The sequence below is a fragment of the Rhamphochromis longiceps genome, linkage group LG6 (assembly GCF_057381845.1).
Source record: "Rhamphochromis longiceps isolate RC_006_pf linkage group LG6, R_longiceps_female_GT1.1, whole genome shotgun sequence".
NCBI classification, from domain to species: Eukaryota; Metazoa; Chordata; class Actinopteri; order Cichliformes; family Cichlidae; genus Rhamphochromis; species Rhamphochromis longiceps.
The window spans coordinates 26,331,745-26,358,194 of NC_140562.1; the positions used below are offsets into that span (position 1 = coordinate 26,331,745).

Here is a 26,450-nt window from a genome sequence, read left to right on the forward strand (position 1 = left end):
TGTGTGTGTGTGTGTGTGTGTGTGTGTGTGTGTGTGTGTGTGTGTGTGTGTGTCACAGAGGCAGAGAGAGAGACAGAGGCATACAGCGACACAGAAGACAAGGATAAGGTATTGTGGTAGCTGTGGCAGAGAGCACAATGAGAGATGAAAGCTGTGACCACAGCAGGCTGTCAAACACGCTGAACTCTTAAAGTCAAGCATTTCTTATTTGTCACTTATAAAACTGCCGACATGCATTTACATTTATCGTCAGATACATTTGAACATGTGACAGCATCTTTGGATTACAAGTACCCTTCAAAAATATACCAGCAGCAAAGTAGAAATTATGCTTTTGCTACTAAAAATCAGAAGGAAACTTGACAAGAGAGGGAAAATAAAGAGACTGGCTCAAGATTTTCTAAACTGTTTATGTCCTAATAGCACAGCAAACCTATGAATCATATGTGTAACCTTTGTACGTCTATGAAAATGAACACACAATTTCATGTGCTGAAAAAATACACAACTTCTCACTGTTGTTTTTATACGTTTGATTCACACTTAATTACTTAAACATTTCAGAAAACACTTGGCAAGAATACACAAAACACACAAACCGATATAGTAACACATCCACATCATATCATATTTATACATTTTATAACATCTTTACAAACGTTGCTTCTATGACAACACGTGTATCACTCCTATAAAGTCTATTGAGGACCAGTAAGTCAGCTAACGTAAACAATCAATGTTAAGATTATTTGCCTGACAGAACAAACAAGCTTATTTGGCTTCGATTAGAAGATAGCAAAATTAAAGGAAAGTTAAAACCAGTTTGTACACTTGATTTATTTTTATTTCAAAAGCAAATACATGATGTAGCAGAAACACATTTAATTCTGACAAACGACTTTTGGCATGGGGCTTTATTTATATTGTTAAATGTTTATTATGTGAATGAAGTCTAATTTCTCGTGCTCATGTCATATGACACAACTTTAGCACACAAACTGATCTGTAAAACTTAATAACTTTTTTTTGTAAAGTAAATGAATCAAACTCTCAAATAGAGTCTCACTGGTTCATTTGTACCCCGGATAACTGGCTTATTGTACCATCGTTGATGGACTTGCAGTTTCATCAATTTCAGCTCACGCTCTTCTTGTGTGTTATCTACAGGGAGCTGTATGGTTGTCAGCACAAGTGTCAGTGTGTGCAAAAAAAACGTGTGTGTGTGTGTGTGTGTTCAAGTGTGCGGACAGATGTGTTGAGAGTCGTTGTGTGTGTTTGCACAACTTTGTCTATATTATATACAGACTATATGTGTGTGTGCTGGGATGTGGTTAGGTGTTTTTCACCATATCCTTCAAAAGTCTTCATTTGTACCTCTCATCCTCAGCAGCTCTAAACACCATATAGGACAGAGATATGTAGAGAAACAGCGGGAGACAGCATGAGGGGGGAGGAAGAGCTCCTCTGAGCTTCGTCCCTGGTGCTTTGCTTTTCCTGGTTGTCCTTTTTTAGACTTTCATTTAGCTAAAACAATAAAGTTTGGTTTAAACTGAAATAAAATTGTTTCATACGAACTAATTTGTTCAGCCATATGTGTCGTTCTCTGATGTACGGGTCTCACCCCTCATGTTTAGGACAAGCGATGATGTATTGACGGCATTTAAAATCTAAATGTTCACAGTGTCAATAACTCATATATCAAAATAATGAAAATTATTCTTGTTGCCTGCTATTGCAGAGTTACTGTTACAGACTATATCTTACGTTTTGACTTGAAATGGAGCTTTAGACAAATAGATTTCTGTGTGTGCGTTGATTTTAATTGATTTTACATACAACACAATATACATACAATATCAAAATCTTGTAATTTTTTTGACAAGCCTGACATTTTTGGTCTTCGCACTTGACAGTGTGAAGGCCTTACATAAACACCAGAAGGTATTTCTAATCATACCGCTTCTGCGTATAACAGGTTACACCGATACGAGTCCCAAAACCCTCAGGAGCAAGTTTTAGGCTAAATAAATAAATCTAATAACTTGAATAAAGTTTTTATAATATGCATATTATTCATAATTTATTTAATCATACAACAGTAACATTAACATTTTTCTGCACATCACTCTGCATTAGTATATATCATACAGCTACTACAGTTATATAAACCATACATCTCATCCCATACATTAGATGGCTGCGTATTAACGGTCTGAGACCTTAGACGTCTAAAGACTGCAGACGAGCGTTGTATGCAGAACATGACACATTAAGTAAAGCCCTTATATGGAAGCTCATTGGTGTTCAGATCTTTTTCAAATCTGCTTGGTGGGCTTTGTTTTTTTTGTGATCCAGCACTCTACTGAAAGCCAGTATATACAAGTCTTTTTGATTGGTTGATAAAGGTTTCTTCAAACAAAGTGTTTTTAACATACTTATCATTAGTTTGAAGAAATAACCAAACACTTTATAGTTTGAAACAGCTATTCTCAAAATGTGCTGAAAAAATATAAAACTTCTTACTGTTTTTTACACACTCTGATCCACACTTCCTTTGAGTTTAATTGCTTCCATATTTCATATAACACTTGTTAGGGATACACAAAACATGCAAAACAGCATAGCAACATAAAACACCGGCCACACGATATACACTATATGCATATAGTGAAGTACAACATGTTTACAAAAGTTCCCATCATATTCTGTGGCACTGCGTAGAAATTTGTGTTGATTTGCTGAAATCAAAGTGAAAATTATTCACATTACATGACAAATAATGTGAGGCTTCTAATGGCAGGCAAATAAACTTAAATCCAATGCAATTACACCAAAAATGACTGAATATCTGACACTCAAAGTAACATACACTTCCCAGTGGCTGCACATTTGTTCAGCCCTCTGCTATGGGTAAAACTGTACAAACACACTGAATGTTCACATCAGTGGAAGTTGTAGTCAGTGTGTTAAAACCTTAGTTGTTCCAGAAATAAAATACACGCATGCACACACACAATAGGGGGGGACCTTTTTATATATATTTTCTGAGTAGAGGTTTTTTGGGGGTTTTTAATACACATTGCGTGATTTCAATAAAAATAAAAACTTATTTACTGAGAAAAAATTCGAGATCATCTTTAGATTTTTGTCGTTAATTAAAAAGACCTCACATGTAAAAATGCAAATCTAATCTAGAGAACATTACGCAGCATGTATGCATTTCTGTCAACTGTTTGTTGACTAATTAACACTTGTTTTCTGGTAATATCTAATCAAATTTAACTATATATACGAGTACGTTCAGCCCAACGTGGTAAAATATTCTCATTTGGCTCTTTGAGCTGACACGTACATTATCGTTTTCTTGGTATGTTAAATAACTGCTGAGAAACAGCAACACAAGCATATCGTTATTTACTTCATCCCCTTAAATAAAATGTCTCTAGGGTTTTTATAGACGCTATCCTTGATGAATAAAAGCTTTAATTAAGAAAAAAGTCCTTCGCCACAAATGCTTTGTCCCTTTAGACCAAGAATAAACACAATTCTCGAGGACATGTATGGGTAAGTCAAACATATGAATCAGAGTCTGTTAGGTTTTCAGTCAGTGTAATCTCAGTTTAAATACTGATCCAGTTTAGGGTCTTGTGGGGAGGTTAGTGAAAAACAAGTTTATTAAAGAAATCCTAATTTGTGTTCTTGTACCCCTACAACACCAACTGAGTTTGAATAATACGTTTAAAAAGATCATATGATAAAAGGCTCAGGAGCTCACAAAATCAAGGTGAATGGGTCAAAAGACCTTACACTGGTTCATGCTGAACATGCGTCTTCTGGCCTGTTTCTTGGCCTGGTTAACAACTGTCCGCACAGCGTACTCAAACACCTGCTGCACACCGCGGTTGCCTAAGGAGGAGCACTCCAAATAGCCTTTAGCTCTAACATCTTGAGCCACGTGTTTACCCTCGGATGGTGTGATGCATGTGCCCCGGTGCCCACCCATTTCCCTCAAGTCTGTCTGGGTTGCCACAACCAGCACCGGTACCCTGGGCAAGTGTTGTCGAACCTCATTGATCCACTTGTTCTGGACACTGGCGAGAGAGTGGGGGTTAGCCACAGAGAAGCAGATGAGGACAACATCGGCCTGCTGGTATGATCTTGGTCGGATCTGTTTGAAGCTGTCATTGCCGGCCGTGTCCCACAGCCCCAGGCTGATCTGGATACCGTCCATGTACACCTCCACCCCTGTGTTGTCAAACACTGTGGGCTTATAGGTGTCAGGGAAAGTCTCTGAGGTGAAGCGGACCAGCAGGGCCGTTTTTCCGACTGCGCTGTCCCCGACTAGGACGCACTTAATCGACATTTCCGAAAAGCCATTCATGATTGCCTCTGATTATTTCCCTTCTTAAGTTGCTTGGCCTAACTTTTTTTTTTTTTGGTTTAGAGGGACGCAAAGTCCGCAAGGCAGACAAAAGCACTGATCAGTCTGTGTGCTGTACTTCCGTATCCAGGCGGTAGTTTTGTGTAGCCCTGCTTGGTGTAAGCTTCATTAATAGATGCTCTACTGCAGTGGTCATTCAGTTTATTGAAGGGACTTACAACGTGTCTCCTGTCACTGACAATAAGTGTGTACAGGCAGCTCTTCTCCAACAGACAGATTTATATATACGCTTCACATAACCTCTTAGATCTTCAGGCCATCTCAGCTCGCCTCACTTCCGCATTATGTGCGCAGCAGCTGGTCAGGTTCTGGTCCTTCTCTCTAACCATCTCGAAGATCCTCCTTTTTGTTAGGCAGGTCTAATCTCGGCACTGAAGACCAAGATTTGCTGGGAAAGAGAGATGAAGACACAGCATTTTAAAAACAAGAGGTATCGGAGAGCCCCTAGAACAGTTTGTTCAGCTGAAGCTTCATTTGCACGTCTCTCTGTACGTCTGACGAAGTCTTCCCCTACAGCGTGCAGTCTAACATGTAAGATACCTGCAGCGCAGCTCTTAAAACAATATGTTTGCATGAGAGAAAGGATCAGAAAGAAGATGATATGAAATAGGAGCTCAAACAATCAAGCTGTCAACCGCTTGAGCCATGTGTGTAGAAGATGACACTCACTTTTGCTTTTTATGATAATTTTAAGTATAAAGATTCAATTCTGTGTCAAAGTTCAGATTAAAACACGGAAGTAAAGACTGCTGTGTTTGGGCGTGACCCAGAATTCACAGCTTTATCCCGTAAACTTTAACAGGTGCTCAGAAATTAAATCTCCGAACTCTCAAGCTCACATAAAAGATCCACCTTGCGTGTCTCCTTTCTCGATTCTGCAGTTTATACCACAATCTGACATCTGACCAGGGGTGAGGATGTCTCAGTTTAACAAGGTGACAAACATGAATCTTGACAACTAATGACCCAGTTTAACAAAATCTACTGGCAGATCTTCATTATTCACTTTTAAACTGACGGTTTTATTAAAGCAAGCAGCAGACATACCAAGTGACAACCTCAAAACCACCTGCCATGTCACACAGTCATCCAAAATGGAAAGCCCTGCGTAACGCAGATGGGACGCTTTAATCAGTGGTTTTTCCACAGCTCATTTCTCACTAAAATCATTTTTTATTTGATTCTGTCTGTGGTCAGAGGAAATGATGTAAGCCATTTACTAAAAATAGGAGAAAAAATGAGACCAATTTGTTAAACTAGTGAACTGTCCTACCATCCTCATCCTCACACAGTGTAGCTATAGTTTACTGTGAAATCTTACAAAACATCCAGTTCTTATCAATTTGCACTTCTCAGATTTCAGGAACACACTTTAAAGAGCTCATTGGTTTCGTTTTAAAGTTTGACTGCTTAAAAACAAAAAACTAAAACTAAAAAAATAATTTAAAAAAAACAACTAATAACGACCCTTTTAATTTCTAAAAGATTATCATTTACATAATTAATTGATTGTTAAATTTCAGAACTGAGTAGAAAATCTGGGTCATAAAGGCTTCAGGAACACGATGTTGTATCAAGACAAAGAGAAAGAGAAAGATAAAGGCGAGAGAGAAGAAGATGGTTCGGCCTACCTTTCTTGTCAGTCTTCTCAATCTTTAACGGGCGGATGCTGGCTGCTGCCGCCTTTGTAGACTTCACAGAGCTGGTAAAAATCACTCGTTAAACTCCCAAAAGGGCCCTCTTAATAATCATAAGAAGCCGGCCGCTTTTTTGTTTAAACGCCCCTGCTACGGGCGCTATTAATGAGGACAAAAACGAGACGAGATATTGAGGCACCTTCCTAAATAAATGTCTCGTATGCACCGAAAGGAAGTGAGAAAGTACGAGAAAAGTCAAGTCAATTGCATCCGCTTGTTGGAGTGTGGAGGTGTGACTGAGTCTACTGCTCGCCTCCCCCACAGCAGCTGTGCCGTGCGTATCACTTTGTTTCTGTTGTGGATTTGTACTGTTTGCTTGCAACTTTACGCACAGCTGGCGCACGCTATAAAGGGCTTTTATAACAGTGTTAACGCAGCCAAACTAGCCGCTGTGATCGCACTATGATGTGGGCAATTATTGCAAACAAGGGGCTAAGCTGTGTTTTTTTTTTTTTTTTTTTTATTGTCACTAATAAACAAGAAAGCACATTTAGGTGTATATGCTTACTGCGCCTTAGATGCAGAAAGTCCGACTTATTTTCCATTTATGATGGGAAAAGTGGGATTTTACAGCTTTAAACTATAAAGATTAAATAAAAGGCAGTGTTGGTTGAAACTGAAGTGAGTTTGAGTAATATAACAGATCAAAGGAGATGAATTCATTTTTTTATGTGCAAAAACGTATTCAATTTTTACTTTTGTTTCCACATTTTGTTAACATTGCGAGTTAATGGTAACTTTAAATTTGTACACAATTCGTTGACAATATACTTCTGCATTGTACAATGTGTGGACAAATTAGGCAGCATATATACAGAGACAAACCCGTCAACGTGTGGACAGGAGTGCGTGTAGATGGGTGCGAGCAAGTGTTATGTGCGAATGTGTTTTACTTAGTTCAGTGTGGGAACAAGAATGTGCAAAAGGGAGACGATCGAAGTGATTTTTTTTTTTTAAACCTTCTTTAAAATGGTTTTACCCCTCTGCGCGTCTCCGCGGCTGTGCGATACAAAACCAAACCACCATCAGGGGCCTCTCTGGCAGCTTAGGCAGGGTCAGCGATTCTTTGGTTAATTCGTTGAAACTGTATTTTGAACTTTGATTTACTTTCATATTAGAGCTGGGCGATATGAGATTTTTTCATATCACGATATGTTTTTTTTCATTTCAGGCGATAACGATATCTATCACGATATAAGCCAAATAACTATATTTGTAAGATTTAAATGTGCCGTTGCTCACAAGTAAAATGTGAAATAATCAGCAGCTTGTTTTGATTTAAATATTTATTTCCCATAATAAGTTCAACAGGGTAGATGTACTTAAGGAACATGAGACTTTTTCAGATAAATAAAGGCAAATATTGCAAACTACACAAAAGGCAGCCGCTAAAGCGTTTAAGTTTCAAAACAGAACAAACGAAACAGACTAAATTGTCAATTCCACTTAGAAACAAAATATTAATTCTAAAAATAAATCTTAGTTTGTTTTACAGAAGAACAGACAAAACTGACTAACTTTTGTCAATATCAAATAAACTGAGAACTAAAAGGAAATTCTCAATCTCTCCTTGTTGTATAGCTGAGCTTTTCAAACAGTTTTAACAGTTACTTTAGTCTGACAAAAGCCGAATGACGAATTAGCGCTTCCAGTCAGAGACTCAGGCTACGTCCACACGTACACGGGTATTTTTGAAAACGGAGATTTTCCGTTTTCGTTTTAAAAAATAATCCCGTCCACACATAAAGGCAGAAATGAAGGAAAACGCTGCTATGAACATGCCAAAGCAGCAGGTGGCGCTAGATTCCTAACCGTGCCGAAATGTTGGCCAATCAGAAGTCTAGAAGCCTCGGTGGGAAAAAGTAAACAAAGCTGGGGCATAGAAGCAGAACCGAGTCGTATGTGTGGAGGGACAGTAACTGTGTGTATATGTAAGCATTTAAACACTGCAGAGAGTAGAATTAACAGTAACAGTATTGTAGAAATTCATTTCACCGAAACAATAACGTGGCGCACAGTGTGACGCATGCACCAGTTTATTGTATTTCCAGACTTGCTTTCGGCACAATTTACAGTGCACGCTACTCTGTTTTTTGTCAGACTTGAAATAGCCGAAATACCTTCACACTACGGAACTTCTATGGCTCTTCCGTTTGACAATCTCTCCGGCATTGGAACCATCATCTGTTTTCTCTTCGGTCACGCTCGGTTGATTTTTCTAGTCGGCACACTCATTTCCTCCATTACCCGCTGGCTACTTCCCAAACAAACACACGTGCGGCTTGGCACTTGTGCTGTACGTAACAAGCCACGCGACGTGACGCTGCGGCTGTGATTGGTTCGGCTCTGCGCTACTTAGTTTGGATTGGCTGACCTTTTTTTTTTTTTTCTTTGAGGACAAGAGCGGCGAGGTCTATCGCGATAGCTTAATTTCTCTATCGAGTAAAAGTTATATCGCGATACATATCGTTATCGTTCTATCGCCCAGCTCTATTTCATATCTATCTGAAGAATGCACAGTGAGTAACCAATATCAGACTTGTGTCACGATACCTTAGCCTCAATCAAAGATGTTTATTTACTTGCAACACCTGTTTCCAAAAAAAGATGTTGTGTTATGAGTAAATTGACAGAACCCAATTATCTGACACATTTTTATACATTTACATGAAAATAGTTCAAAGACAACCTATAAACTTGTCTTTGTTGTTTTCTTTATGCCACTTCAAAATTAGTTGCCATTATTACTTAAAAAGAAACAGAAACAGTGGCAACAAAGACTAAAAACTTGTTTTATGCTTTAAAGAAAAAGAGAAGGTAACATAAACCCCACAGGTAATTAGGTTAATTGGCATTAGCTTAGTAACATGACCTGTTACACCATGACCTTTCACTGATGTGAGGCTGCTGGTTCCCCTAACAAGGTCCCCTCAATTCACAGTTACATAGAGCACAGAAGGGATAATCCTACTCTTTATACTGATCTAATGTAGATGTGACAGTAATGATTTAATCAGGAATGAGTAATATAATTAAGTAATGTTGATTACTTAATTACACCTCCCCCCCAATTGCTTGTGATTTGTTGGGACTGGGTTAGGATAGGGGAGGTTCAGAGGATAGGCGGGGAGGAGGGTTTGCTCATGAAAAGGGGCAGTGAATGTATAAAAATCACTGTCGTTCATAATGTATAGAGTTAACTTGTCTTTGATTTTATAAAGTATGTGTGGAGAAGAACAAAAAAGATGCTGAGAAGTGTGTAGAGAAATGGTTTAACAAAAATGTTTTGTAGTGTAAATTTATCAAGAATTTGGGGATTTCACAATTTAAATACATGATATGATGAAAACATTCAGAGCATTTGGGGAAATCTTTGTACACGAGGCACTAGGTTAAAAACTCACAGCACTACATGGCCACAATCTTCAGCCAAGTTTTTTTTTAGTTGAAAAATACAGCAAGGACTCAGATATTTCTGTCTCTACAAACAAAACTTTAAAAATTACCATAAAAACAACTAAAAAAGAAAACAAAAGGAAAAAAAAAATCTGAATTTGAACTAGTCTTTGAAAATCATGCACACAGACTGAAGAGGAGCAGGACCACCTGGCATGTTATCTGTGCACCGATCAAAAGCACACATACAGGATAGCATGAGCAGTTTGCACATGTGTGAAAACAGCACTGTTGCTAAACTATATAGAAGCATTGTGAAGGAAAAAAGCATAGTGCGTAAGTTTATTTAAGCAAGATAATACCACACCACATACTGCATTTATTTATAGGTTTGCTCTGTAATAACAAACTGAAGGTGCTCAACTAGCCTGATGACTGTAACTTTAAAATATAGTTTACATATTAGAGATCTTTTATATTTGTAACTTATTCAAAAACGATAAATGTAAATCACTCACACAAAAGCACAGAAATATTAAACTGTAAGTTTTATTCCACAATACCATGTCTTCTTTAAAAAAAACACAAACCACCAAATACAAAAATACAATCTTCTTTATAATTTATGTGGTCTCAACAATATTAGATTAGATAGAACTTTATTAATCCCTCGGGTGGGTTCCTCTGGGAAATTCGATATACATATGTACATTCGGTAAAAGCCGTCAACACTATTGTTACACATTTTCTGAAAAATATTATAGAGAAGCTATTTTAAAACTACAAAACTAGAATTCGAACCATTACAGTACAGCTGCTGCAAAATATGGCACAATGTTTAAAAAAAAAAAAAACTACAAGGAAAAGCACTGGAAACAATCTTTAAACTTAGAGTTCATCACCTGAGTGTCAATATATTAGCAGCAAAACATTGTTGCTTGGACTTGCGCAAGAGTAAATGAAGAGCACTGGGTTGCAGAAGCAGCTGCTGAGGCAAAAAAAGCGATTTCTGCAGAAATCACAGTGAACGTTCTTCAAACTGCTCAATGACACCACACACTCTCTTTCCCTCTGAGCACTGGGCTTCATGAAAAAAGCATCAAATTATTAAACTGTGTAAATATTTTTGTCATATCACTTAAAACCCTGGAGAGAAACCTCCAAGCAGACAGCATGCCATCAGGTTTGAAATAAAGCATTATAAAACACTTACATGTTTAAACAATTAACAACTTAATTGAAATGGAGATTTTTAATCTTTAAAAAGATTTCTTAAAAATACACACTATAAAACAATTAAATATAAAATATGCACACAATCCGTCTTTACAAACACAGCGTTTCACACCATAAACACGGGAGAAAAACTCGAAAGGGAGACCGAGTGAGTACATATCAAAAAAAAAAAAAAAAGCTGAGACAAGACTGATGGTGGCAGAGAATCATACTAAATAAACGGTAACAGTTGTATTGTGGCGTCGTAGAAGTGGAAGGTGAGAGATAAAGAGAGTGTTGTCCTCCATAGCAGCTTCAGTCTGAACACAATAAACGGATTCTTTCACTTCAAAGAGACCAACACAAGACCCGGCTTTGGCTCAGTGAACCTGAGAGATGCAGAGATACGAGAAAATGTGGGTGAAGATGAACATGTAAAGCATGCAACATGTCTTGAGTGTGCGTGCGTGCATACCTGTAGTGTTTGTTAGTGAGGTAGTCTATAACAGCGGGACGGATGCGTGCCACGCCCCCCTGGCTGCGGTTCCCTCTTCCTGTGATGACAGAGAGCTGAGGTCGGCACAGACCCTGCTCACACTCTACGCCGAAAGAGGCCAAAGAAGAAGAAGCACAAGCAGAAAGTTACAGTTTACAGCAGTAATAACGAACGCAAACTCTGAAGGGGTAACTGCGCTTTCTAACAAGCTGCGTGGTCAGTGTCCTGCTGGGTAATGATGTACACCACCGGCGCTTGTCCCTGGTTAGCGCCTGGACTCGAAGCAATATCCAATCACTTTTACACATTCAGTTCAGAACATCTCAACTTCTTCTTTTCTTCGTTACAAACCGGGTAAACTGTAGTACAGGTGTCAAGTCTTTTTTAAAGTAAAAGCGATTTTCAGACATGGAATATGTAACTTTGCTGGGGGGGGGTTTACACATGGCAGCCACCACACTTGTGTGATCTTTAGCACCTGGTGACTGAGAGAAAGGCAGACATGAGACGGGGGCTGTGATAATATATGTACGTACTACAGAGGCTGTAGAGCTCGCTAACATGTTTCTCCTTGTACTGCTGCAGCTGTTGCACTTTTCTGATAACATTTCATTCAGACTTGGGCTCTGTTGCAATGTTACTCCGTCCAATAATGAGGTCAGTGGGGAGAGGGTTTCACCTAAATGTCCCCGCATGGGACTATTCTGACATGAGTGACGTGTTCAGTTGCCACAGATTAACATTAAGGAATTTGTGAAAAGGGCATCTGTAACAAGCTAACGCTTACTGAATAGATAATAGTTTAAGCACCTTTGGTTTTGTCCAGTAAGACCTGAGCCAGATGTTCCAGGGCCTCATTGACATGTAACCCATGGAGGTCCAGGATATTGCTGGGCAGCAGCGATGAGTTGACCCTTTCAAATATCTGAACTGCTGCACGGTGATTAGCCTCACGCACACGCTGGCTATGGAGGTGCCCCTGAAAAAGCAGAAAGAAAGACAAATTTAAATAAAAAGCCACAAATATATTTATTTAATTAGATGGCAGTGACATGCTACACATTCAAAAACAGTAATAATAAAATGTTGTGCTTCGTGTTGTGCTCAGTCACTCACCTGCTGTGCGTAAAATGAGGCCACTTCTTTGCGTCCTTGCTTGTAGGCCTCTGCAGCCTTAGCAAAGCTCTCGAGCTGTCGGCTCCTCTGCAGTCTGGCCTCGGCCCTGAAGTCTTCATAATCTGGATCTTCTGTATCCTGATAATTGGGTACGGCTGATTCCACGGCCCTCTGCTTCTGACAAATTAAAAGAGCAGAGTGATCAAGACACACTTAAGGGTGTGGAAAATTAAAGGCGACTAACTGTCAGCTTTCTGCATTTGCTCAGATATGATGTTGTACTGCAGGTAAACCTATTCTATACATTATTTCTTTCTATTTTTCTGGGGAAATGGGAAACAGGTGCAGCGATTTATTGGAACACATGGAAACATACATGGAAATGCAGTTTATAAGTCAAAAGAAAGTCAGTATGTGTATGACAACCTTTACCTCCAGACCTATGCCAGGTCTTTGCTGGATATTTTTTTCCTATTTTTTAAGGACATGACTGTCAAATACTGTTCAATCTGATAGAAAAAAAAAGAACAGGTGTTGGCTTTAAAAACTACTTGTGCAGTTTCTTCAGTTTTGTTTTGGTTTGGGTTTTTTTTTTTTTGGGGGGGGGGGGGGATAAAATGCAAACCAATTCCATAATATAAGTTTTCAGCTGGTAAACAAAAAAAAAGAAAACATTTTTTGCCAATCGAACTGTTATCTTTGGCATTTTATGTAAATTTTACTAAAGATATGAGAACAAATTACGTGTTCTGCTAGTAATAACATGCAAATTTAAAATGGATTATTTGCCAAGTTGTGTTATGTGTTATGGTTTCTCCTTTTTTAAGCCTTTTTTACACTTCAATGATTCATAGTACAGTCTTCAGTGGCTTAACAAACCAAAAAAACATTCCTTTGAAAATGATTATGTACAAGGACTGGACTGAAAATGAGAGAAAAGGTAGCCAATGTTAAAAGAAAACCCTGGAAAGGCCTCCAGAAAGTCTGGAGAGCTACTGTTCAAGAGCACTTTAAATAAATTAGAAAAAAAAGGTCTGGCTGCTACGAGGCAAAGAAATGACTGGTGGCTCAAGACTTTTGCACAGTACTTCTACAAGTTGAATCTCACAATTCAACTTGTCTGTATTGTAAAATGATAATTGTAGAGATGTTGCAATAAAACAGAAAGAGATTTCTCCGACATCCAAATATGGAAAATACAAACTAAAAAGATCGAGACTAATTAAACAGTTCATGTTTTCCCACCTGTGAAACAGATCTAATGTATACTGTACATGTGTTCAGTGCTCCGTTGTTTTCATTCTCTGCCTGTGTTGTGAATACCTTTTCCCTCTCCTTGCTGGCTGGTCTGTGGTGGTCAGAGCGAGGAGCTTCTGGAGCAACTACAGTCTTCACAGGCTCCTCGTTCAGCAGAGAACGAAGAAACAATTCTGCCTCCGTGAGGCTGTAACTAAACAAACACACACACACACACACACAAAGAAAAAGACACATTAGCCACTAAAATCAGTACACCAACTAATGTTTAGAGGACTATAAAAAGTTACAGTTGTTTTCTCACTTGTGGTCCCTGAAAATGTCCTGCAGAAAATGCCTGTCAATGGTGGGGAAGAGGGCATACAGCTGCTTCTCTTTCAAAAGTGCGGCTCCGTTACGATGGTCAAGGTCTGCACGACTTTTTCTGGTCTAAAAGAGAGCGTTGGACTTTAAGAAAAGGATATCAAGGCAGAACAAGATCATTAAATAAAATCTAAAGAATCTGCAGGTGCAGTAGGTGTGCGCGTTACCTTCTCTAAGTTGTTCTGCAAAGCCTGTTCTTCTTCCATAATCTCTCTAAGAGAGACAAGCGGACGGGACGCATTCCAGTGATCCATGATTGGCATTGGACCGCGAGGCTCTGGGTGGCTGCCCGCTGACGTGTACTCATCCGTGCTGATCAAGACGTTTGCTGACTGCGTCTGGTCTCGCGACCCGGTTTTTCCCGTCTGTGAATCACCCCAGTGTACCGAACCTAACAATCCAGAAAAACTGTTAAGTCTGTGCATGTTCACAGACTTAACAGTTCACTGCATATGCACTGTCAGCATGTGTATTGTATTCAACAGAGTATTACTCATATGCTGAACAGATTATTCCTGAATGTTATTTAAGAGTATTTTGGTGTGTATTAAACTTACTTTCCTGAAGCAGGTGAAAGGAAAGAGCCGCTTGTCTTTGACTTTCCTGAAAAACACAAATTATACATGAACGCACAATAATTCACGCACAATATGAACATAAGGCCCGCAGGCCAGAACTGACCTGGCAAAGAATAAAGCCCAGTGTACAACAAAATATGAGGTTATCAATTTTGGACTTCTAACGATTTCTATTTTATTTGTTTTACACCTTTTCCTGATGATAAAGACCCCCCCCCCATAGCCATTAATTCTATATCAGTGTAGTTAAGAAACAGATAAACAATTAAATAAAAAAAGGCTGTTGAAATGACTTTTTTTTATCTTATATTACCGTATCTCGAGAATTAAATGTGTAGTTAACATCTTTACACAGACAGAAAGTGGAGTTTCACTTGTCTGGCCCATTTAAGATTAAAGCAGGCTGTTGACATCTCGGTATTAGACCTAATGCAGGAGAAACAGTAGTTTAAACTCACTTGGATGGTTTCCTTCCACTTCTGGTGGAGCAGCTTAGCAAGGTTCAAGTCCATCTGCACTGCATAGTCATTTGCAGAGCACGAACCTGAATAAAAATCAAGCAGGACATATACAATCATGTCAGTTTGGAGTAGCAGAGAAGAATAAAAATACCACTAAAGGCATCAGTTGGATCAGTTACCAGAGTACGAAACACTGTATCAAACTGCAGAACCAGAGAGCGACGGGAACACTTTTGTAAAAAAAGAGAAACGTGACATCACACCCAGATTAACAGAACACCTGTTTGGAGCTGCAAAAGAGTTTTCTATGATTATTTTACAGTTACTTTACTCCTTTTTGGTGTATACAGCTGAATGAAACAGCATCAATGCAATTTAAGAGGCCATCTCTAAACCACATGCTTTTACTGCATCTGTAAGAATAATGATATAACGCCCCTCTTCACCCTGGCTTCATCCATGACCAATCACAATAAGGCTTTAAGTTTGACATTTCTTGGTTGAAAACCTGTGTGTTAGTTACCTGGGTCTACTCCCACAGGGCCAAATAGTTCAGTTAACTGCAGTGCCAGCTCAGTGGGTAGTTTCAGCTCCACGCTCTGAATATCCAGGTGATGTCGGCCTCGTGTCTCCTCTCCCCTCTGCTTTTCCTCTCTCTCCTCTCTCTCCAGCTCCTCCAGCTCAGCCCACAGCAGTCGGTTCATCTCTTCCATGTTGGCAATCTCGTCCTCAATCTTAGCCCCTGACATTTCAATTATTGCATTATCTGAGCTCCCACCCCAAGCTCCTCTTTCCTGGTCAGACTCTGATATTGCTTTGGGTTCAGCGCTGTCACTTCTCTCTCTTTCCTTTACTGATTCGGGAACACTGAGATCTGTTTCAGGGGCTTTTTCTGAATCTGGGATTGCATCAGGATGGTTTGCAACCAGAACAGCTGCTCCTCCAGAATCGGACACATCTATATTATTTTGGCTCTCTTCTGATTCACTGACTGTCACACTGGGTGATTGCTGGGTCTCCACCTCAAGCATAAATGGCTTTTCCTTTGGCCAATCTTCAGGATGATCCTCATCCAACATATTAGGATACGAACTGCTTTCTACAGCCTGACAGGAAGCAGCACACAGATCAGATGTATCGTTGATGTGAGCTTGACCATCCTCCTCTTCGCCATCTTCATCTCTAAAGAACCTTTCTCCAGAGTCCAGCAGCAGGTTGGTGGTCCACTCTATGTCTTGACTGCACTTGTCATACAGGTCTTCTAAAGTGTCAAAGCTAACGAGCCTAAAATGACGACTGAGAACACGCAGGCTCTCGAGCCGGTTTTGAGTCAACCCGAGCTCTTTTTCCTCCAACTGTGTGCCTTTCTCATGCACCACACGGTAGGGTACCTCTCTGTGGCCAGATGGGTGAACTGCATCTGCTGCACACACGGCAGAGGAGAGCTCTGGCACAAAACGAGAAGAGTCGCCATACAGGACTCTGATGTCACCAGTGGCCACAGAGTCGGCTGAATCATCGGGGTTGGTTTGACGATTGAGACGCCAAAGAAGGGCAAAGTCTTGAGGTTCTGTCTGGGTGAAGCAGCCAGTATCTGCCAGAGGTGGCTGCAGGGATGCCTCAGATTTAGACAGATCCAAGTTTGGTTTAAGATCAAGAGTAGTGTTCGCATTAAACGTGGTTTCACCAGCTGAGCCACTACGGCAAGAGTCTGGGTTTTGAGCTGTGGAGTTGGGACAATCTACGGACAAGGGGCAGTTTTGAGTGAAGGTGAGTGCGAGTTTGCACTGCTTCCCTGACCTACGACCCTGACGCAGTTTTCCCTCCTGACCACCTCCGATGGAGGGGCTGCTTTCTGTTTCCACAGAGCCTTCACACACAGGACTCTGACACATTTCACTCATATATGTACAATCAGCCTCTGCGGCAGTCTCTCGGTCATTCTCAGTGCATTTACTCATATCCACATGAGGAGTGGCCTCATCTTCAGTACTGTGGCTTCCTGTATCACTGTTACATACATTTGACTCTAAAGTTTTGGAGCTGTATAACAAATCTGTGGCAAGAGCTGAAGTTGGATTTTCTTTATTGGCTGAATTTAGGTCTGCAGTCTCTGGCTCCGTAGTATTCCTTTCCTCTTCATTAGGTCCTTCGTTCTCGATTTTAAATCCGTCCGAATCATCAATTCTTGATTCCTGGCCAATACAAGAGGCGGCAGCCTTCCAGTCTAACACACAGTCTGGTAAATCACCTCTGCTGACATTAATTGTGTTCTTGTTTCGTTTTCTCTCTTTACTGTTAGATCTGCTGCTGTGGGATTCCTCAGAGCTTCCATCTGCCTCATCCTCTCTCTCGGATCCTTCTCCAGAACTCAGAGAAAGGAAGGGAGAGTGGGAAGAGCAGGTTGAAACTGTGGCTACGCCAGTCTGGATGAGATCAAGAAGCTTCTGAACCTCAGTTACATCCGGACCTGGCTGTGCTGGCTGTGCTCTTATTGCTTTTTCATAAACACTGGCTTCTTGACATGCGTCTTCATATTCCCTTCCATGTACCTCATATCTTTCTCTTTTTCTTGCCTCCCGCTGCATTAGAGGCCCTTCACATGGCCAGTCTTCCACAAAGTTCATCGTTTTAGGCGTGACCTTCTCTTCTTCGTACCTCACCACCTCGAATCTTTTTACTTTCTCCTCTCTTATCATTTCCTTCACCTTTGTCATGCTGTCTACTTGGTTAGTGTCTTTCACCAGATCTGCAGGCTCCATCCTCCTGCTTGGTCTTTCTCTCTTCACTCTCTGTCCAATAGACTCAGCGAAAGCCACAGGAATTTCATCCTCACACTGATCTTCATTCATCACCGATTCTACAATACAGTCTGGCATTCTCTGCTCTAATACCGGGTGATTTCGCTCTAACTGAGCATCTAGCTCAGAGTCTAATTCCCCCAAATTCATATCATCATTTTCATCAGAAGCTTCCAGGCTGTCTGTAGGTTTTTCTCCAAGGTGTAAGTTGAGAGACTCAGTGGATTCGGGGCTGCCTTCTCTGGGCATTCCCACGTCTCCAGAAAAACCAACAGACGACACATCTGGGAGAGAGGAAAAGCGCTGAGAGGTGGATGTCTGACATCCTTCAGCTAATCTGGGCTGACCTACAAGGTCAGGACAAGGTGCTTCAGAAGATGCGAGCCTAAAGGAACAAAAAAGATACGCAGGCATGGTCAGACGTTTACATACATTTATCATGGGCATGAATGTCTGGTAATTTTGGCCTTTTAATTATTTCTTTCAATCAGTCTTTTCCCAGAAAGGAATGATTGTACAGCATGCATCTTTAAAGACTTTAAAAATCAAGAACTGAGTGCAGAAGTTTAAATTCATTTAGGATTTTATCTAAAACTCACACACAAGCTCAAATATACACATATAACATAATTTCTCAGGTATATGAAATGGTAATTTTGAGTGAAACTCACTGTGAGATTCTGTTTTGCAGAAGAACCTGTCGTTTCCGTTCAGGCATCTGTGAACCCATGATGGACTGGACTGTGACAAAGCGCTCATATCCTTCAAGCATGCGGCGGACTGTGTCCATGTGTACGTTATGTGTAGTACGCCTGCACAGACCACCAAAAAAGCAAAGCTGAAGGGATGAAATTTTTTCAAGCAACATTTTCAAAAAATCCGTTTCTATACTGAAACCATAGGCTGCTGTAATTCCTCTGTTACGCTCACCTCACCAGTTCTTTGGGTTTATGTTTCCACCAGGTGTCTGCCTCTTTGAATAGTACCTTATAGTCATGTTTTAGCGCCTAGGAAAGATTAAGGGAAAATCTTTTTGTGTAGTTCATAACCAGTTTATGCATACTTCAATATCCAGCCACTTATTATAATAACTACACCCTAAATGTTCAGTTTGCCTCTAGACTAAACTGGACTGCATGTCTGAAAACACATATAGTAAGCAAAAATACGTTCTTAAAAGCCTTTGCCCATTTGCAATGTTGTCTCTTAAGTTTACTGATGACTGACCTGTGCAACATATGGTTTCATCTCCCAGCCCTGCATGTTGGTATTATCAATGATGATGGGATTATTCCCCTTCTCAAAAGCCTCCTTAGCTGTGGGACAAGAATAAGGGAGATAAGCCACAGTGTGATTGTTCCAATAGTACAACAGAAGCTGAAAAAGCATAAAGCAATCAATAACAGAGACTTGCTATCAGTGTGTGTGTGTGTGTGTGTGTGTTCCTGTCTAGCTATCTTTGTGAGGACCGAAATCTGCATTCTACTATACTTGTGAGAACCAACGGTCACTTGTGAGGACACACTCACCGGTCCTCACAGGTTTGAAGGCCTTTTTGAGGCTCAAAATGTGGTTTTAGTGTCAGGGTTACAATTAGGTTATGGTTAGGTTTAGGGTAAGGCATTCATTTTTAATGATTAGGGTTAGGGTAAGGGGCTAGGCCATTGACATAATGGTTTCCCTAGCCGCTAGGGAAACCATTATGTCAATGAAGGTCCTCACTAAGATAGCTGAACGGTTAATGGTGTAGTGTGTGTGTGTGTCTGTTGTTTACCTCGTTTATGGTTCCACTCATGGGCCTCCCCCAGGACAGTGGGGTCAAAATTATATTCTCCATTGTGAGTGAAATAATCGTCGGTGCTTAGTACAACTCCACCAGGGTTGTTCTGTAGCAAGGCTCTGCAAAGACACAATGAAGTGTAAATGCAACACAGCTGCTGATTACTGTAGCAGAAATCATCGACTCCTCCGGAACAGGGGTTGCTGAAGTGTTGCTTAGATTGTGTCTCTGCTGTTTCAGCATAATACCGGCTTTGTTGTAAACTAGTGGTGAATCATTCCTCCGTTGACCAGTAATCTTTTTTTATATTTAGATAATGTGAACATTTTATCATGTTGGTTGTCACTCTGGAACAGAGTCTCTTCCCTGTCTTTAAAACATCCAACACAAGGTTGCAACATACTATGCAACTAATGGAAACAGGCTAAAGTTGTGAAAGATTTCCAATATTTCCTACAGTGCTTGAGCAACAGTTCTCCAGACTTTCTGAAGGTCTTTCAAATCAGTTGCTTTTTCACTCATCATTATACCGAACCATTTTTTAGTAGCAAAAATATTCCTCTAAAAACTCTCACCTATGAATCATCCGAGCATGAAAATGGGTGTTGTGTTTATTAATAACAGATGCTTTAGCAAAGAAGCTATTTTAAATTGTATCATTAGGCTCTGTGCTACCAGCAGCCTGATCCTAGCCTTTAACAAGCCTGGAGAACTAATTCTGAAGTAACAAAACTACAAGAAAGCTTGCCTAAGAGACCAAACTGTCTTGGAGAAGAAAAGTGGTCATAAAAAAATGCTACATTTCAAGTTCCCGAGAACAGAACAAACTCTGTTTTTGGCTTAAAAACTGCATTTCACTTTGCATGTTTGAATAAATTGCTGCACCCATTTCCATATTCAAAGCAAAATGGACAAATGAGTGGTGGCACAAGACTTTTGTACAGTGCTATGTTAAAATTATATGTCAGTAATTTAACAAAAAATATTTTATCTTTTCTGGTATTTTTTTTAAGATATTTAAATTTCACTGTTAAAGTATTTTTTGTAGCACTTTGTAGTAAACTATGAAGAGAAAAAGGAAGATAAACAAGGCAGCAGAATCTAGGTTTTGCATATATATGTATGAAACAAGGAAAAATTACTATGCAACATCTTGTTTTTGTGTGTTGTAAAAATAGAAACCCCACAATTAGTTGCTAAAAGCTCAAATCTTACCAGCCAAGTAATCTAAACTGAGCACCTTATTGGCTGATTTAAAAAATTGGTTTTCAGAAAAACCTCCTGTTGAACAGCTGTTACTATTACTTTTTAGGCCATCAAAACATTCCTACCTTGCCAAGGTGGATTTGCCAGACCCCGGAGCGCCCCGCAGGAGCACAAGCACCTTCCCTTCCAAACGAAGCCTGCTGTTGCGGGCAGGAAGCTGTGGGGGAGCAGGCTGGGCCCAAGACTTTGGAATAGTAGCAGAAGGTTTGAGAGGTGCTTGAGAGAGAGGGCCATGAATCAGATAGGGGGCAGACCAATATGAATGTGTGTGAGCCACGGGGGTAATAAAGGCTGGCATCTGGTTTCCATGCATACGAGGAGAAAACACTGGTGCCTCCAGGTTCCAGTGTTTTGGAACCTGGTCGAGCTGCTCCGGATTCAGCGTGTTCATCTTGGATCTCGCTCCTGTGTCGGATTGCATGGCCCCAGCGCTCTCTGAAAGAGTGTGTGTCAGGTCTTCCTTTTTATACACCTGGAAAGCAGAGGGACGCCCTGAAGCTGCCAGGTCCAAGGCAAGTTTTGGGGTGTTTCCAGATGTTTCTGTTGTCAGGTGTCTGAAATCCAATACAGGTTGCTGCCCTTCTGTGTTCTTTTGTTCCCATGTGCTGAGCTGGTCGAGTGGAGAAGAAGCTCCAGATTTATGCTCTATGAAATGTCCTTCAGGGCCAAGCCGCTCAGCAGAGGGCTCTCGAGATCCATGGTCCAAGCTGGACTGAAGCAACTCAGGGAGAGCTTGCTGAGGAAGTGGTGGTGGACAGAAAGAAGAAGAAAGCGATGCACCAGAAGATAAATATTTGGTGCTCTGGTGCTCCTCACCAACATCATGTTGCGCAGCTAGTGTCTCTAGCTCTTGATCAATCAGCAGGTCAAGCTCTTCTGTCAGCAGGTTTGAGCAGGGAGGAGAGGAAGGCTTCTGTGAGGGTTTTGAGGGTTCAGAAAAGTGCTGTGGGGCAAGCAAGGCTGCAGCAGTGCGCTCAAAGCCAGAAACAGAGGGTGGGGCAGGGACTGTGTCTTCAGCAGCCACAGAAAGTTCCAAGAGGGAGTCCATTGCATGTTCAACTATGACACAAAAAGACAGATAAGAGAAGCAGAACATTTTCCTGCACAATTGAAATGTGTTAAAACAGCACTCAATATCTGAGTGCCATTTTAACACATTAAACGACTTATACAGAGCAAAAGTAAAACCACTGATTTATTTACTCACTGTAGAGTAAAATCTATGGATCAACCACACCATAGAAAACGGATGATTTGTTACTTGGTAGCTATGAATCCATAAGTTTGCCCTTCAGTGACTTTACATGCTCAGAAGGTCAGAAGAGCATAAGCAGACCAGGCTGTCAGAGGTTTATAAGGAGACTCGTCAGAAACAAATCTGGATTTTTTTCTGATTTTAGACCTTAGACAGGTGAAGCTGTTACACAGAGTCACAGATGTTGGGTAAATCATTTGCTGGACAGCTTGCATCTTTAAGTTGGATCCTTGCCCATCCCTTGCACCTCTGCTCCTGGACTATTTAAGGTGCGACTTTATCCAAATTACAAAATACAAATTACAAAATGACTGATGGTAGTCTTTGTGCCTTTGTATTGTTATATGTCGGTCTTGATCTGCACTACAAAGCATAGTAAAACGCCTCAGTACTATCAGAAATGCATGACTAAGAAGCTCCACAGCTAACTGGTTAGTCAAGTTACAACAAATACCTTTCCCAAAAGTGACACAGCACGTCTGTCACGTTACCTTTGAAGTCACACTCGGAGAGCACGATGTAAATAACTTCGGGGTCCAGGTGTGAGAACATCTCCTGCATGCTTCTGACGATCTCATCTTTGACGGTATTGGGTGGAAAGTTGCTGGACATACCACCACCGTATCCCTGCTGTAGTGGGTAGCCCGTGTTCTGACCGAGATTTCCCCGCTCATTTGCACCGCCGTCGGGGAGCCTGCCCGGACTCTGGCCATTTTTCTTTCTTCGAGGCATTCCGTTGGTCACCAGCTGCTCTCATTGGCAGCTAACAGAGCTAGCCAAGTAGCCTATGACCTACAGGAGGACGGTTCAAAGCTGAAAACATGTTGTAGCTCCAAAGTGCAAAAACTCTGTAATGCTATCTAATAGCAGTACGAACGACAACACAATTGCACCGGAAGCAACACACCGGAAGTCAAGAGGGTAACTTCAAAATAATAGTCTGTTTCTCAGTACTCCTACTTGTTATTGAGAAACGCCCACAGATTTCCATGGCCTTTCAGAAAAATGTCACACCCTGCTGTGGAAGCTTGTTTCCGCCATTGAAAAAAAAATATATCCATAGCTCAGAGTTTCGGGTAATCATACGAAAATTCGAGTTAATTGTAAATTAGATATAATTATATAATTTATATTTTTTAACTTAAACATCTGAGAAAATGCCTTGCAATTTCAAATTATCAAGTCAAACTTTGAGAACTATTTTTTTGGGATTTATTATAATAGTATATAACCATTAAACACTCTCTTCACTTCTAGATAATGAAAAATATCCTCATATTTTTTTTAATCAGTATTAATTCCATATTAATTAACACTGAGAACACAAATGCACTCTGTGCATTAAAAGTAGCTGTAGGAAAATGCTTGTGTGTATCGACTGGATTTGCACATTTCCCAGACTCACTGACAAGTCAGCCTTCATAATCCCCATCCAACTCTTCTCTTGATCTCTGTTTTATTCTTAGCAAGCTTGCAATAAATGGATTCATTTTTTATTGTTAGATTTTACTTTATTTCCTTTTACATTGTGGGTAGTTGTACTTGCAGGTGCAAATGCAACGTATTCACATTTATATAGCACTGTTCCATTTTTTAAAATACAAATCCGATTTTATCTATATGGTCCTGTAATATCTTATTCTATACACTAACCAGACTGGGATGTCAGGCTGTGTGCGGGAGCCCACTGGATGACTTGGAGCAAGGTCAGTCCAGGTATACTGCAATGGGTCAAACATGCAAACTCCACACAGATATGTCCCAGCCACAATTTGAATCAGAAACTTTATTTATCTGCGGTGTTAACCACTGAATCACCATGCCACCCTATTTCAGATCATGTGTCTGAAATGAATAATCATATATGTACCATATAGGATTACTCATATGCAGTGTTACTATTGTGTTTTTAGGAGATTCATTTATGATCCTTCAAACACACAGATAGGTCAAGGTCCATCTTGAATATCTGGAACTGGGTCACATTTGACCCAGCACAACCTCCCTGTACAAAAAAGTATAGTACCTGCACAACTGTCTAAAATACTTTAGGTCACTTTAGGAAAAGTTAACAAATTTCAGGCTTAAAAAAGCAAATTTATGGTGGTTTGAGCATATGTCTCAGCATTTGTAAGGGTTAACCCTGTTGCACATAACATTTATATACAATTATATTTCCAGTGTTTTTGTCCATGAATACTGTGTGTATGTTATTATATGCCAGTTTAGATAAAATAGTATACAGATTGCATTTAATGAGTTCAAAATGTTCTTTGATATAAGTGCACTTTAAGGATAAACCCACAGTGGGTTGAGGAACAGAAAGTGTGCCAGCTATCGGTTACAGACTCCCGCCATGTATGTGGTGCAGCAGTACCCGTCTGAGACCGAAGGGGGCGTTCTGCACCCAGCCTTCACACAAACAGCACTGACTGAACGGACAGAGAGCTTTGTGCCGAAAACTAAGCCCAACCTGTGTCAGACTAATGAATTAAAACGGCCTGTTTAAGAGGTAAATACTACCGAGGAAGCGCTTGGCAAACAACCCGGGGTTTGAGTCGCAGTCGTATATTTGAAAGTAGAGTCATTTTGCATTTGTTAGGGTGTTCAAAATCATCCGTGGAGCAAGTTGGTGTTGAGAGAGGAGGGCTCAGGGCGACGGTAGCAGCAGCCCTTCTTTCGCCTGTGAACTAGCGGCAACACGGAGCGATGCTCGGAAGTTGAGAAAAGACAGTAACAAGTAAATTAGCTTCATTTTTAAACTTCACAAAGTAGTTGCATTAGTTGTAAAGCACAGGAACTGGCCACGAGCATGGCTATTTTAGGCAAAGAGGAGAGGATACTTAACTTCCTCTGTGATTGTAGCTGGAGATGTGATGGGTACCTGAATAGTTTGCGGCCTAGGCTAACCAGTTAGCTAACGTGTACTAGCCGCTCGATGCTAACTGCTAACATGACTTCCTTCCCGCAAAATGCTAACCGCTAGCTAGTAATGTTTGCATTGCAGCTAGCGAGCTAATGTAATAACCTGTATGACAGTAGATATAGACCGGCGCCTCTCGTGTTATTTAAAGTGATTTTCAAACTGTTTAACTGTACGAATAGCTGTGATATTACCGAAACAGCAGCTGAGATCGTTTCTGCGTCCAGGCGATGATTTATGAGAAATCTACGGAAAATGTAGAGCTGATGTTTATTAGCTTGCACGCTTAGCATGCAAGCTAATAGTATGCACGATGCTTGTTTACTGCTTGCTTTCTGTCTAAAAAGTTAACCGGATTAGAATATCGTTAAATATACAGGTACGGTTTTATCAGTTTCAGCAAACAAAATTAATGATTGGCAAATAGGGAAGATGCTTAAAACGAGGTTTTGGTAAGTGCGGTAGCATGGTTGTGTTGAACTTTTGTTTTCTGACCCATAGAGGCCAGTAAAAGACCGTGTGGACCATATATCAACAAGCATGGAGTTCCCGCAACAGCAGAAACCGGCGGGGGAAGGAATCATCTATCCTCCTGGAGTTAAAGAGATTACGGACAAAATCAGTAACGATGAGATGGTCAAACGATTGAAGGTATGTTTAGTGGGCTTTCTTGCTCTAATAAAACACAATTTTCTGCTGCCCCTAACGTAATTTAAGAGTGTCCAGCCTGTGGCGCAATGCCAAAAAATCCTTCTAACTTTGTAAACTGCTCTATATTAAGTCATTATTGGCCCTTGTTGTCTTGGCTCTTATTTTGCTTGTAAACAATACTCCTTGTCATGTTGTTCCTACCAGAGTGTTTTTAAATTTGAGTGTGACACCATACAAAACAGGCGGGGGTATTGTTCATAGGCCTCAACATTTTCTAGGCTTTCATCCTATCTCCCCAGGCTGGAAAAATGGAATGGTCCCAAAATCTGAATGCAAGAAAAGCAAACATTACACACTGAAGCTATTTTTACTGCTGGTGAACAAAACAGAACAGTGAGTCATGTTTAAGTGAAATTTAAGAAGAGAACTGCAGTAATAAAACTGATTATAAACAAGAGTATTTTGACCTTTGTGGATGTAAATAAAACTTGAGGAGTTACCACATCTTTAAAATATGTGACAGCTCTGAACTAAACTAAACTAAATAAACAATAGTGTTAGGCCATACTAGAAGTACCTTTTATCTATTTTATTAATTTGGGGAAACTGTGTAAGCCCATTTTTCATACATTTGTGGGACTAAAATATATACACTCAATGGGCAGTTTATTAGTCATCCATTTAATTGCTTGTTAATGCAAATATTTGATCAATCCCATGGCAAAAACTCATTGTTTTGTAAGCATGTAGACAC

The 26,450-nt window shown here is 40.3% G+C and overlaps 3 protein-coding genes across 7 annotated transcripts in view; 1 reads left to right on the plus strand and 2 right to left on the minus strand.

Moving 5' to 3' along the window:
• Positions 1–478: 478 nt before the first annotated feature.
• rhoh (ras homolog family member H) lies at positions 479–6,909 on the minus strand. Its single transcript, XM_085409937.1, has 2 exons — positions 6,073–6,909; positions 479–4,829 (listed from the first exon to the last, which is right to left on the minus strand). The coding sequence occupies exon 2, from the start codon at positions 4,379–4,381 to the stop codon at positions 3,794–3,796; it is 588 nt and encodes a 195-aa protein (XP_085266063.1). The 5' UTR covers positions 4,382–4,829; positions 6,073–6,909; the 3' UTR covers positions 479–3,793.
• A 3,446-nt stretch (positions 6,910–10,355) lies between these two features.
• Positions 10,356–23,036, minus strand: n4bp2 (NEDD4 binding protein 2). The gene is made up of 16 exons (XM_085409924.1): positions 22,614–23,036; positions 20,933–21,926; positions 19,596–19,720; positions 19,049–19,137; positions 18,752–18,828; positions 18,493–18,633; positions 15,544–18,206; positions 15,018–15,103; positions 14,539–14,584; positions 14,149–14,372; positions 13,923–14,047; positions 13,685–13,811; positions 12,362–12,538; positions 12,056–12,224; positions 11,225–11,348; positions 10,356–11,138 (listed from the first exon to the last, which is right to left on the minus strand). The coding sequence occupies exons 1-16, from the start codon at positions 22,852–22,854 to the stop codon at positions 11,093–11,095; spliced, it is 5,454 nt and encodes a 1,817-aa protein (XP_085266050.1). The 5' UTR covers positions 22,855–23,036; the 3' UTR covers positions 10,356–11,092.
• Positions 23,037–24,496: 1,460 nt separating this feature from the next.
• pds5a (PDS5 cohesin associated factor A) overlaps positions 24,497–26,450 on the plus strand; it is a 39,924-nt gene continuing 37,970 nt past the window's right edge. For 4 of the 5 annotated variants that reach the window (XM_085409925.1, XM_085409928.1, XM_085409927.1 and 1 more), the window contains exons 1-2: positions 24,497–24,634; positions 25,547–25,696. In XM_085409925.1, coding sequence (XP_085266051.1) covers positions 25,586–25,696 — 111 coding nt within the window. In that variant the 5' untranslated portion in view covers positions 24,497–24,634; positions 25,547–25,585. Of the gene's footprint in view, positions 24,635–24,664; positions 24,863–25,546; positions 25,697–26,450 lie in introns of those variants that run through there. The other variant, XM_085409926.1, reaches the window with a different exon arrangement.

Excerpts from the sequence above, each read along its gene's own strand:
- rhoh (XM_085409937.1), bottom strand. The coding sequence starts at position 4,381 with ATGAATGGCTTTTCGGAAATGTCGATTAAGTGCGTCCTAGTCGGGGAC.
- n4bp2 (XM_085409924.1), bottom strand. The coding sequence starts at position 22,854 with ATGCCTCGAAGAAAGAAAAATGGCCAGAGTCCGGGCAGGCTCCCCGAC. Across the intron at positions 19,721-20,932 it reads GGCAAATCCACCTTGGCAAG|AGCCTTGCTACAGAACAACC; the intron begins GTAGGAATGTTT and ends GTGTCTTTGCAG. Across the intron at positions 18,829-19,048 it reads TGAAACCATATGTTGCACAG|GCGCTAAAACATGACTATAA; the intron begins GTCAGTCATCAG and ends AATCTTTCCTAG.